The 14,195-nt window shown below is 48.9% G+C and overlaps 1 protein-coding gene across 9 annotated transcripts in view; it reads left to right on the top strand.

Moving 5' to 3' along the window:
* ABLIM3 (actin binding LIM protein family member 3) overlaps window positions 1-14,195 on the top strand; it is a 111,470-nt gene that overhangs the window by 42,935 nt on the left and 54,340 nt on the right. For 8 of the 9 annotated variants that reach the window (XM_045437637.1, XM_045437650.1, XM_045437618.1 and 5 more), the window contains 2 exons: window positions 6,490-6,673; window positions 8,745-8,857. In XM_045437637.1, coding sequence (XP_045293593.1) covers window positions 6,490-6,673; window positions 8,745-8,857 — 297 coding nt within the window. Of the gene's footprint in view, window positions 1-6,489; window positions 6,674-8,278; window positions 8,400-8,744; window positions 8,858-14,195 lie in introns of those variants that run through there. The other variant, XM_045437688.1, reaches the window with a different exon arrangement.

The following is a 14,195-nucleotide window of genomic DNA, read 5'->3' as shown; positions in this document are numbered from 1 at the left end:
ATTCTTTGTCTATACGCTTGCAATGGACGGTCTGAAAATGAAATTGAGAAAGCAATGCCAGTGACAATCGTATCAAAAATAAAATATGTATGGGGCGCCTGGGTGGCGCGGTCGGTTAAGCGTCCGACTTCAGCCAGGTCACGATCTCGCGGTCCGTGAGTTCGAGCCCCGTGTCGGGCTCTGGGCTGATGGCTCAGAGCCTGGAGCCTGTTTCCGATTCTGTGTCTCCCTCTCTCTCTGCCCCTCCCCCATTCATGCTCTGTCTCTCTCTGTCCCAAAAATAAATAAACGTTGAAAAAAAAAAATAAATAAAATAAAATAAAATAAAATATGTAGGAATAACTTGAACAAAAGTACAAAATTTATACTCTGACAGTTACAAAATATTTAAAAAGATCTAAATAAATGAAATCTCGTGTTCATGGGTCTGAGGTCTTAATATTGTTAAGATGGCAGTGTTCTTCAGATTGATCTATAGATTCGATGCTATCTTAGCTTACTTAGTATGTATCCCCAACAAAATACCATAGATCGAGTGGCTTAACCAACACAAGTTTATTGTCTCACTGTTCCAGAGGCTGGAAGTCCAATATCAAGGTGCCAACATGTTGGGTTGTGGTCAGAGCTCCCTTCTTGGACTGCAGACAGCCATCTTCTTACCGTGTTCTCACATGTCGGAAAAAGAGAAGGAAAGCTTGCTGGTGTCTCTTCTAATAACAACACTAATCTCGTAATGAGGGTCCCACCCTCATGATCTCACCTAAACCTAATTATCTCATCAATACCCGCTACCCACTGGGAGTTAGGGCTTCAAAAGATAAATTTGGGGGAGGACACTATTCAATTCATAACAAATGCAGTCCCCATAGAAATCCCAGCTGGCTTCTTTAAAGAAATTGACAAGCTGATTGTAAAATTAATATGGAACCGTAGGGGATGTAGAATAGCCAAAGCAAGCCTAAAAAAGAAGAACAAAGCTGGACGACTCAGACTTCCCACTTGTAAAACTTACTACAAAGCAACAAAAAACAAGACATTGTGGTATTAGCACATAGATAGACATATAGATCAATAGAACTGAGAGAGCAGAAATAAGCCATGAGATTTAAGGTCAACTGATTTTCAACAAGGCTATCAGGACAATTCTATAGGGAAAGAACAGTCTGCAACAAATGATGGTAGGAAAACTAGATACACATATGCAAAAAAAAAAAAAAAATGAAGCTAGACCCCCCCCTCCTCACACCATACACAAAAATTAGCCCAAAATAAGTCAAAAACCTATAGGTAAGAGCTAAGACTATAAAACCCTTGGGAGAAAATATAAGAGTAAGTCTTTGCAACCCTGAGTTAGGCAAAGACTTCTTGGCTGTGATGATGGGTTCGATGTCATCAAAACGGATGAGTTAAAGGTCATCAAAATTAAACACTTTTGTGCTTCAAAATATACCATCAACCATGTAAAAAGTCAGCCCGCTAAATGGGAGAGGAAATTTGTGAATCTTACATCTGGTAAAGGACTTGTATCTAAACTATATAAGGGATTCTTACAACTTACTAAGAAAAAGACAAATAATCTAAGTTCAGGATGGGCGAAGGATCCGAATACAGGTTTCTCCAAAGAAGTTCTATAAACGTCCAATAAACTCATGGGAAAATGCTCAATGTCATTAGTCATCTGAGAAATGCACATCAAAGCACAAGGAGACACACATCACACCTACTAGGATGGCCATATTCAAAAAGATGGATAATACAAGCGTTGGCAAGAATGCGGAGAAATCAGAACCCTCATCCATTGCTGGCGGGAATGCAAAATGTGTAGCTGCTGTGGAAAAGTCTTGCGGTTTCTCTAGGGGTTTAATGTAGAGTTACCATATGCCTTAACAAGGTCAAATTCAGAAGATATATGCTAAAGAGAAATATATGCCCACACAAAGACTTGTGCATGAAAGTTCATAGCAGTGTTATTCACAAAGTCAAAAATTGGAAACAATTCAAATATCCAGCAACCAATGAATGGATAAATAAAATGTAGTGCAATATCATTCAGCAACACGAAGGAATGAAATACTGATACATACTCCTACGTGGATGAACCTTGAAAACACAGATGGCCCAGAAACATGTAATAAGATTCTTGGGCCACCTGGGTGACTCAGTCAGTCAAGCGTCTGACCCTCGATTTCAGCTCAGGTCATAACCTCACGGTTCATGAGTTCGAGCCCTGCGTCGGACTCTGCGCTGACAGGGAGGAGCCTGCTCCGGATTTTCTCTCTCCCCTCCCTCTCTGCCCCTCCCCCTGTCACTCATTCTCTCTCTCTCTAAATAAATACATAAAATTTTTTTAAAAAAGCATAAGATTCCCAGTTTGGTTAATAATCAGGGAGAGGAAATTTAAAATCACAATAAGATGTCATTTTGTAGCTACCATGTTGACTGCCCATTATCAGCTTTCAGTGACGATATCCATCAGTGGAAACTGCTGGTGGGAATGTAAATGGGAAAAACTCTTTGGAAAACAGTAAGGCATCACCTTGCAAATACAGGAATTTTCAAAGCAACATTTCAAAACAAAACAAAACTGCAAGGAGCTCAAATGTCCTTCAACAGTAAAGTAGATCAATTATGATGCGGACAATGGGATACAGCACAGCAGTGAGAATGAAAACTACGGTTACACGCATGGATGTGGATGAATCTCAAAAACATAATCCTCCAAGTATGACGCAAGCACAGAAGAATAAATGCCCTATGGTTCCATCAATATAAAGTTCCAAAAAGGCAGAACTAAATAACGTGTTATTTGTGGATACATCAGAGGTGGTAAAAGTGGAAAGAAAAGCAAGGGGAGGACAAACGCACAAATTAGGGACCACATGGGAAGGGGATGCTTCTAGGAGGTGCAAACGGTCTTCCAGCGCACTGGTAGTGTTCTATTTCATAACATGGTAGCGGCTACCTTCTTCTTTATACCGTACGTTGGGGCGCCTGGGTGGCTCAGTCGGTTGAGCATCCGACTTCGGCTCAGGTCATGATCTCATGGTCTGTGAGTTCGAGCCCCGCGTCGGGCTCTGTGCTGACAGCTCGGAGCCTGGAGCCTGCTTCGGATTCTGTGTCTCCCTCTCTCTCTGCCCCTCCCCCTCTCATGCTCTGTCTCTCTCTCTCTCTCTGTCAAAAATAAATAAACACTAGCAAAATAATAATAATTAAAAAAATAAACTGTACGTGGATATTGACTGTCTTCTGTATGTATAATATATTTCGCAATTTAAATATTTAAATGTTAAATAGATCGCCCTCGGTGGCCCTGCTAATAACACTTTGGTTTTGAAATTCCGTAAAACTCAGTCTCATTTGAAAAGTTGAAAATCAGTGGAATCATATGACAGAATCCTGGGCTCTCGGATCTGGGGTGTGTTCTCAGTTACCGCATAGCCCCTTCATTTCACAAATGAAGCAACGGAGCCCAGAGAGGTGGGGTAACTTTTTCAAAGCCACACAGCCCCTGAGCGGTAGAACAGAAATACGGACGAAGGTCCAGTGACCCACAGAGCAGTACAAACGTGCTGTGACTATATGCCAGGCCTCTTTCTAGGCATTATATTTATAGTGGACGTTCGTTCCGGATTTTCTCAAAGCGGTGCCAAGTTTTCATATCCTGTCCCACTGTCAAACCAAATGATCTGCTTCTTTTTTTTTTTTAAATAGTAGACTTTTTGGTTTTTTTGATTCACAGAATAACGACGGCCCCAGGTGTGTTCATTCCACATCAGTTCCATACTGCAGACCCTCTCCAAGGCCTTTCCTGTTATTTGAATGTTGGGCTCTGTTCAACCTCAGATGCATCTGTCGGTGCTGTCCAACTTGTCTTCCGTCCCCGCGTTGCCTACTGGATTTTCAGGAACCCCCCTGAGATCCTTATCGACCTTTACGTCCTTTCTACCAAAAACTTCCTCCTTCAGCTCCTTGGGGGAAAGAGAGGAACTGATTGTTCCAAGTTTTCTGATGGCCTCCTAGTTTTGTCCACTGGGAGAGGTGGCTGTGAGGGTGGAGCTGGCTGGGGAAACAAAGGAGAGAAAAGAAGGAAAAAACAGGAACTGATTCCCATGAGGTCCTAGGCCATGAACTAACTAATTCCACAGCCATGAAGTCAATTGATCCGCCACCTGCACACCCCAGAACGGCCTGTACTCTGGCCTCGCCTGCTCTCGAGGCTTTGTTTGATGTGATGAATTTTCACCAAGCCCCGGTGGCAGGTGAACCCTCCCCCCACCAACCCCCACCACTCCCTCCAGCCTCTCTGCAGGCGTGGTCTCCAGAGGCTCTACCTCGCACTGAGTTTAAAATGTTTTGGCACCTGGTAAGCCCTTGAGGAAGTTCTCCTTCTAGACTCACAGCTTGTCAGTCAGTGTCAGAAGAAAAGCTCGGGTCCCTTTTTAATCCGGCTTCTTCATTTTGCATCCATGTGAACAGAGACCAAGTTCATGGTCACCCACAGAGTTAGTGGCGGTGACAAAACCAGAGCCCAGATGGTCCAGCTCCCAGACCAACTACATCTCCCACTGTGCTGTACTGTCGCCCTAATGCTGGGACATCTGGGGCTGTCCTCCTCCTCACTCATCCTGGCCCTGGAAGCCTGCAAGGTGAACAAACACTTGCGAAATAGTTCTGCCACGCGCCCGGAAGTCCCTCCTATCTTTAACCTGGCTTCTCTTGCAATGCAACTTTCTCTGTTAACGAGGAGGTCATGTTTGCTGGGGTAGTATCACCCAGACCAGGCCAGGTCCTCACGATTACAGGCTCAGAATTCCGTCTCCTTGGTTTCCACACCGCTGACCGTGCTTGAGAAAGCTCATTCGTGGTAACCAAGTCCACAGGAAACCAACGTATAAAATCAGAGTGCCTGTTTATTAATGGAAACAAGAGCTGCGATTCTCCATTGTACTAGTTCTCATTGCCCTGACCAGCTGCGTCTCTCCCAAAGGCCAACTGCATAGAAAGCCAAACTCTCAGACGATCACGCTGAACACTCAGAGCAAGGGGGGTGGTCGTAGGGTGCGAATGGACTCCCTAATGGTGTTCCTTTGATTGCTGGCCAGCCCCTTCCTGGCTGGCCACCCTTGCTTTATAGCTGGATCAATACACTCGGCAGTTTTGGTGCCCTGAGAGCCATTCGATCTCCTGGAAGAGGCTTTGCCTCTTTCTGCTCTTCTCATTAGGTGTTGATTTCATAACTCAACCCTCAGAGGGAAATCTCATTTCCCACGTTTCTAAGTCCCTCGGGGGAAGGGAGTCCCACATGGGTTGAGTCGTTCGAGCACCTGTAATTAAACCCACCTGCTCTATTATCGGTCCTACACATCTTCATATTGTCCACAAGGAAATCCCACAAGACTTATGAAATCATATTGCCTGTCTATTCAAAAGCTATCAGTACAATTGGTCACTTTTGCAAATAGGTGATGGGACATCATTATAACCTTCTCTCGTCTTTTGTATATGGTGGAGAGTTTCAAAATAATTTTTTTAATGTTTTTAAAAAACTATCCGTGGCTTCTCAATATCCCACAAAGCCTAAACTTCTTAAGCTAGACTCAGGCCCTCCTCCAACCGTCAATATTTTCCTTTATTACTATTCTCCGTTCCCTAAAAACACTACCCCAACCCCCGCCCCACCACCACACGAATATCACTTGCAACTTCTACTTATGTGCTGTGGCTCATCCTGCCTTCAGAGTTCAGCCCAGCTGCCACCTCCTCCAAGAAGCCTACCATGATCCCTCCCCAATGACATTGCTCCCTTTTCCTCCCCACTAACAGCACTTGCTGCCTACACCAGCCCATGGCCTATCGCCCGTGATGTGTGTTCCATAAGGTCGTCTTTTGGCATACATTAGTAGCTCATTAGTACAGTTTGGGGATCGTGTTTTATCATTCCTGCCCGGGGAACAGACCAACTCGTTATGTGTGTGGTGAGAGCAGGTTATAAACTTCAAATCATCCGTCCCATTGCCATTCTAAGTTGTCTTCACCTAGCACAGACTCCAGCCCGTAGAAAGTGCCCAGAGGAACTTTAACTGAATGATTCTTCTCAAATTCATAATACCACCGGTATGGCATTGCGTGAGCCACGGCAGCCCTCAACTTTCATCCATGTATTGAGAGGGCTGTCCATCAGTGGTCTCAGTCAGGGCGCATCAGAAGCAGCCGGGGAGTATGCTAAAACTCAAACTCCTGGACCTTAGCCCCAGCGAGCCCGATTCAGGCCCAGGCGTCTGCACCTAAAGAGCCGGCCGGGCTCCCGATTCTGATGCAAGTGGTCTTCGGGATATACTTTCAGAAACGCTAGCCCCGTGAGGTCCGATCTGCCACCATTTTCTGGCCACATGACCACGTCAGACACCAGCCTTGTCCCCAGTGAGAACCTCACGCTTGCAGACCTTCCTGGACTCAGCCTGCCCTTGTCTCTCTGTTTGTTGCCCCCAGTGTGTGGCTGCGGCCTGGCCCAGTCGGGCTTCTTCTTCAAGAACCAAGAGTACATCTGCACTCAGGACTACCAGCAACTCTACGGCACCCGTTGTGACAGCTGCCGGGACTTCATCACCGGGGAGGTCATCTCTGCCCTGGGCCGCACCTACCACCCCAAGTGCTTCGTGTGCAGCTTGTGCAGGTGAGCAGGTGGCCGGCAGAGGGCGGGACCCTCTGCCCGAGCGCCCTGGCAGTTCTGGGGCTCCCAGGGCTGTATGCCGAACACTCGGATTTTTAAGATCTCACGGGTGGAACGATCTGACAGGCCAGTGGTTTGCAAACCCCCCTTTTTTTTTTTAGTGTTTTTTTTTTAATGCTTATTTATTTTTGAGACAGAGAGAGACAGAGCATGAGCAGGGGAGGGGCAGAGAGAGAGGGAGACACAGAATCTGAAGCAGGCTCCAGGCTCCGAGCTGTCAGCACAGAGCCCGACTCGGGGCTTGAACTCATGGACCGTGAGATGGTGACCTGAGCCGAGGTCGGACGCTCAACCAACTGAGCCACCCAGGTGCCCCTAGTTTGCAAACCTTTTAGCAGCTGAATCCAATCTGTCAAATATGATCTAATACAAAACACTAGATGTCCGGCGGTCAAGACAAGAGTAAGGATCCAGGCCTCCACACTCAGCCTCCCACTTCCTATCAGAAGTCCTCAAAGGAGCCGCTGACTACCCTGGCCTCTCACAACCCATTTTGGAAACCAGGCACCTGGGCCAGCTCCCACACCTTCAGCCACATGTGGTTCAGAGATACCCGTTTGTAGCCTTCCTCTGTGACCCTGGAAAGTGATCCGACCTCTGTGAGCCTCAGCTTCTTCATCAGTAAAATGGTCATCAAAACCACCCCAACCTCAGTGGGTTTTCCTGAAGATATAAATGAGTTGGTGCTTGCAGAGACCACAGCTCAGGACATAATTGGGTCTCCTTTTGCTATCCTTGTCATCATCATATAATAAGCACCTAGCCTCTCAGGCTACCTGGTAGATGATGGAAACCACCCCCCCCCCACCACCATGCCCTGAATCCCCAGTCACTTGTTAACTTAGCAGATGTACATTAAGGGTCCATTGTATGCCAAGCACCACATTAAAGAGATGAGAAACTTAAAGGAAACCTCAGCCCTGCCCACAAATACATTAAAATTTAATGGACTGCTCTGATTAAGTCATAAGTAGAAACAGGGTTTGAAAGAAATATATGCATTTTTTAATCAGGAAGGGAATTTATAGATTAATTATTCTCCCCATGAAATAACTACCTGTTGGTTACCAGCTCGAGTTCCCAGCTGAGACTAATGACACAGCGTATAAGCAAATAAAATCACCCAGTGGAATTCATTCATTCAGTCGTCCGTCTCTTAAAACCTGGGCTCTGGGGCCCAGACTCCCAGCCCCATTGGAGGTTAGCACAGTAGGGTCCACACGGTATAAAGTGTAAGTTTCTGTCAGGCCCTATACGGATATAGTGCCTCGTCCTTTGCCACAAGTCAGTGCCTGGGCCAAGATGAGAACACAGCTCCCCCACGTCACCCCGGCGCCCCTTCCCTTGTCCCACGTTGCTCACGCAAGGGCGGTGGAGCCACTGGAAGCCTGTGTCCGGGGCTGTGCCCAGAGCCTGTGTCCCAGACTCTGTACGCAAGCGCAGCTGAACAATGGGCTTAATGCTGCCAGGACTCTGTACACAGTTTATATTTGGTTAGGGAGGCAGGACGTGTACAAGTTGGAGACCTTTGAACCCCGGAACCCAAACGGCACAAACGTGGAGGAGAGGAAGAGGGCATCTGGGAGCTTCTCAACCTCCCGGGTAGTGAAAGGAAGAGATCTGGGTGAATCGAGGAGTTGGATGGCTTCTTCTTGACATAGGGGGATAGGTGAGGTTGGGGTGGAAAAAGTCCTTTCAGGAAGAAGGGACAACTCGAGGAGGAATTGTTAGCCAGTTCGTTTACAGATGAGAAGTGTAAGCTCAACTAAGTGTCATGATTTGCCCAATGTTAAAGTCATGTAAATGGCCCCAGTGGGCCTCCAGTTCCGGTCCTGGCCCCAACTGAGCGGTTCAGTCAGCCTGGTGCTGTGAACAGCCCTTGAATTTACCTGGTATGACGTAAGGCAGGCTGTGTGCGGTACCGAGCTGTGAGCCCATGCGCTGTCAGCTCACCAATAGACATGGAATCCCTCCAGAGGAGAGGTGTTGAATTTCTCTTTCATGTCCCTTGCAGGAAGCCTTTCCCCATTGGAGACAAGGTGACCTTCAGCGGGAAGGAATGCGTGTGTCAGACATGCTCCCAGTCCATGACCAGCAGTAGGCCCATCAAGATCCGCGGACCGAGCCGTGAGTCCTCCCCCGGGGCACCTCCCTGTCCGCCGGCCGTGAATCCTAGGGCTCCCTGTCCCGGCTCCGTCACCGGCTCCTGCGGTCCCAGAGGGAAGTGGGGGAGGTTTCCACCCTGGAGGACTCCTGAAGCATGACCCAGTTGGCACCCTGCCCAGACTCACAAGCTTCCTTAAGCAGAAATGCAGGGAAGGCAGGCTGCTGATGCTAAACCATGACAGCCTGTATCATGTTTGGCCACTTGGGTGGGGCTCTTCTGGGATGAGCCGGGCTCCTGATCTCCTCCCTCCTCTGGACCCACATTCCCCGGAGGTACCTTAACAGGGCTGATGAAGCTACCAGTGGTTCTCAATTTTCACAAACTCTACTAAAAAGTATACACAGACACGTCTTTAAGGGGAGAAATACGGGAGCAAACCACCAGGGCTGTGCTAGTGTCTCTTAGGGAGTGTCCAGGGGACCACTGCATCAGCTTCACTGCGTGACTAGTAAACATGCAGATTTTTAGGCCCGCTTCGGGCTTCTAAGAAGGGAACCCAGAAATCCGCAGCCTTAATAAGCTTCCTGGGCGAGGCGCTTGCTGCTCCTAAGACTGAGAACCACCGTTCGAGATGAGGAGCATCGGCCTCACCAGAGCAAATGTTGTGTCTCGTCCCCAAACCATAGATCTGGGGGGAAACTGAGGTTCAAGAGTGTACCTTGGAACACTCATTCAAATGTGTGGAGCATCCATCCCACCCAAGTATGTCTAGCGGTAAGATGTCTGAATCACGGTTCCCACACGCCCTTGTCAGGCTGCTGATGGCAGGTGCCCACACACACACGGGCCTGGCCCCAGGGTCTACGGTAAGCCACGCTAGCCTCCGGTGTTCTTACGTTACATGATGCTCCCCCTGGCCTCCCCAGCAGAATCAATGAAAACCCATTAGCCTCCTGTGCGGCATCACCGTGTGGGTGCGGGCACCGACAGAGTCAGCATGGCGGGGCTGCGTCCCCTGTGGGGGTGAGCACGAAACCACCGGGTCGGCAGGCCTCAGCCCCTAGGGGTTCCATGAGAGATTGCCCGGTGCCGTGTGCTGGGGAGAAAGACGATGGGAAGGCTCCCTCCCTCGCCCTTCCTTCCCCTAGACCTAATCGGATCTGCTCACAGACTATGCAGAGAGCACTTCCTTCAGCGTCCCCGGTGACGTTCATGAACAGTTCGCTGGTCTAAGCAGGTTTCCATCTCAAGGTGGCTGAGCACACATGCTGCTGTCTTTTATAATTCCTTGAAAGCATCGTGAAGAATGACAGCAAGGCTGGGAGTGCTGGGGTGCAGGACCACGGCCCTGTGACGGATGTTGCAGAGGCGCCCAGAGACCAGCAGACCACGTGTCAGGCCGTAGAGAGAGGCAGGCTGGAGCCAGCAGCCTGCCAACCCTCTGTGTGAAGCACAACAGATACGCAGCCTTGCTGGGGCTCTGTTTCCCCAGCTTTATGGAAAGCAGATATATTAGTATCCAAGAGGCAGACTAACATACATCATAGTGTGTAAAATGCTCTCTAAATATAAAGTGAGGGATGCTGCCGACTTGGAGATTTAATCTGGAAAGCACGCCGAAGAGAGAATATGATCCCTGGGTGTGTTGTTTCTCGTGGCTTGTGCTGCATTATGCATTTCTGCGTGCATCAGGGACCTCGAAGAGGTGGGAGACTTCCTTGGCTGCTTGTGGGAATCCTGTATGTGAGCGTGTCCTTGAAGAGAGGCTGCTAAATGTCTCCACCATAATTCTCCAAGGCCAAAGGCAGAGGGGGGCGAAGAAGAGTGAATAATGGGAAGCAGGTGAGCACACGAGCATCTCCAGGGGGAGCACACAGGATCCTGGCTGGTCTGGTTGCTCACGAAGTAAAGACATCAGTGTGTGGATCTACAGGGCATATGTTCCACAGAAGTGTTTTCTCCCCAAAGGTGGTCACTCTCCATGCCGCACATAACCAGAGGGGATGTTGGAAGATGTGCTGAGTTCCCGAAGGATAGAGGAAACCAAAACCAGATTCAAGAGAGGGCTAAGATGAAGAGCCTATCATAGAAAAGGAAAAAGAATGAGGAAATACATGGTGTATTTTCGATCTGCAGGAGTGTGACATTTATCCCTGGAAGGTGAATAAAGACATTCTGCAAAAGCAAGAGTAATGTCTACTCAAAAGAGATCAAGAATACTCAGGAACTATCAAGATAAAAGAAGTATATTACTTTTTACAAGAGGAAGTTTTTCCTCGTCATCTTCACTGAGAGGAATTGGCAGTCATTGCAACTTCACTATCACCATCACAGCTGTCACCACCATCTCTGTCAACACCATCACCACCACCACCACCACCACCTTCACCACCAACACCACCATCACCACCACTGCCATCACCATCATCACTACCAACACCACAAATACCACCACCACCACCAACAACAACAACACCAGTACCACCACCAATACCACCAGCACCAGCACCACCACCACCAACACCAGATCACCACCATCACCACCACCACCATCACTACCAACACCACCAATACCACCAACACCACTACCACCACCACCACCATCGCCACCACCGCCATCACCACCACTGCCATCACTACCAACACCACCATCACCAACACCACCATCACCACCACCACCACCACCATCACCAACAACAACAACACCATTGCCACAACCAACAACACCAACACCACCATCACCAATACCACCATCACCACCAACAACACCAACACCATCACCACTAACACCAACACCAATACCATCACCACCACCACCACCATCGCCACCACCACCAACACCATCACCACCACCTTCACCACCACCACCTTCACCACCAACACCAACACTGCCATCACCACCACTGCCATCACCATCATCACTACCAACACCACAAATACCACCACCACCACCATCACCACCACAACCGTCACCACCACAGCCATCACCACCAACACCAACACCATCACCACCATCACCACCCCCACTACCACCACCACCTTCACCACCACCACCATCACCACCAACACCAACACCACCATCACCACCACTGCCATCACCATCATCACTACCAATACCACAAATACCACCACCATCACTACCAACACCACCATCACCACTACCGCCATCACCACCACAACCGTCACTACCACGGCCATCACCAACACCAACACCAACACCACCACCACCACCTTCACCACCAACACCACCATCACCACCACTGCCATCACCGTCATCACTACCAACACCACAAATACCACCACCACCACCAACAACAACAACACCAATACCACCAGCACCAGCACCACCACCACCAACACCAGATCACCACCATCACCACCACCACCAACACCACCAATACCACCAACACCACTACCACCACCACCATCACCACCACCACCATCACCACCAACAACGACACCATTTCCACCACCACCACCAACACCACCATCACCACCAACACCAACACCAACACCATCACCACCACCACCAACAACAACAACACCAGTACCACCACCAACACCACCATCACCAGCACCACCACCACCAACACCAGATCACCACCAACACCATCACCACCATCACCACCACTGCCATCACTACCAACACCATCATCACCACCACCACCATCACCACCAACAACAACACCATTTCCACCACCACCACCAACACCACCATCACCACCAACACCAACACCAACACCATCACCACCAACACCAACACCATCGCCACCACCACCAACAACAACACCAGTACCACCACCAATACCACCATCACCAGCACCACCACCACCAACACCATCACCACCATCACCACCACTGCCATCACTACCAACACCATCATCACCAACACCACCATCACCACCACCACCACCACCACCACCATCACCACCACTGCCATCACTACCACCACCACCATCACTACCAACACCACCATCACCACCACCACCATCACCACCAACAACAATACCAACACCAACAACACCACCACCACCACCATCACCACCACCAATACCATCACCAACACCATCGCCACCACCACCACCACTGACACCAACAGCACCATCACCACCAACACCAATACCACCAATACCACCACCTCTACCACCACCATCACCACCACTACCAACACCACCACCACCAATACCACCACCACTATCACCACCGCCGCCATCACCACCACCACTATCACTACCAATACCACCACCACCACCAGCAATACCACCATCACCATTGTCACCACTGCTAAACCACAGATAACATTGATTGACTGTTATTATTGTCAGGCAATGCACTAAGTTTTCTATACATAATATCTCATTTAATCATTATAGCTCTACAAGGGAGAGAAGAATAATTTTTTACAGATGAGAACACTGAGACCCACAGAGCGTAAAGAGCATAAATGACTTGCCCAAAGTCACACAAATAGTAACTAATGAAACTGGAATGTGCCCAGGCAGTCTGGCCCTGGGGCCTATTCCCTTCACACCCTATACCAGAGACATGACTTGCTAGTTGGGAAGGGTCCTGTCTTCCTGGATTAGTTGTCTACGACAAGGAAGGGACTCACAAAACCCACTCATTTTTGCTGATCTAAATGGAATGTATGACACAGTCAAGAAAAACTAAAAATGGCTGTCTGGAGTCTTTAGACACCTCCACAAACTAAAGGATTTGGGGGAACAGGTGGTGGCATCATCCTTTCTGCCAGCTGAAGGCTGTAATTTTGGAAAAGAGGGGAACAGATGAGGAGTGGACAGCTGGCTGTGCAGCAACCAACTCAGGGCAGGGTGTAGTTTTCCTGACCCTGCTTATTATACGAGACTCATGGGCTCCTGGGTGGATGCCTGAGGCTCCACCAGTGGTCAAGGGTGAAAAGAGGAAGAAGAGAGAGAAAAAGCTCCCGATCAACCTGAGGCCAGTACAATAAAGGACCAGCAGGATCACACGGAAAGAAAATCCACATGGAGAAGGCATCTCAGAATCCCCAGGCGGAGTCAACAGGCCTTCCCTGCAAGAGGAATGTTCTTCTGGCCTCGGATCAGAGACTGGATAGTGCCCGGAACATGGGCTAGAAACACGAGAACGTGAAACAAGAATGACAGTGACCATTTATTGAGCACACGTGTTGCGTCCTCCCAGGCCTGATTATGGTACATCCCCACACTAGTGTTGTAAGGAAGATATTCAGGTAAAGAAGCAGGGGCTTAGCGGTCGCACAACTGGTAAGTGAGGGAGCTGGGATCCTGCCCTCGGCCAGCGTCTCACCATTCACTCTGTCCTCCCGGCCCAGCCTCTAACCACTACACTGTACCA

Source organism: Leopardus geoffroyi, chromosome A1, assembly GCF_018350155.1.
Source record: "Leopardus geoffroyi isolate Oge1 chromosome A1, O.geoffroyi_Oge1_pat1.0, whole genome shotgun sequence".
Lineage (NCBI taxonomy): Eukaryota > Metazoa > Chordata > Mammalia > Carnivora > Felidae > Leopardus > Leopardus geoffroyi.
Note: the sequence above shows the minus strand (reverse complement) of the source record. Positions and strands in the feature narration are given on the sequence as shown.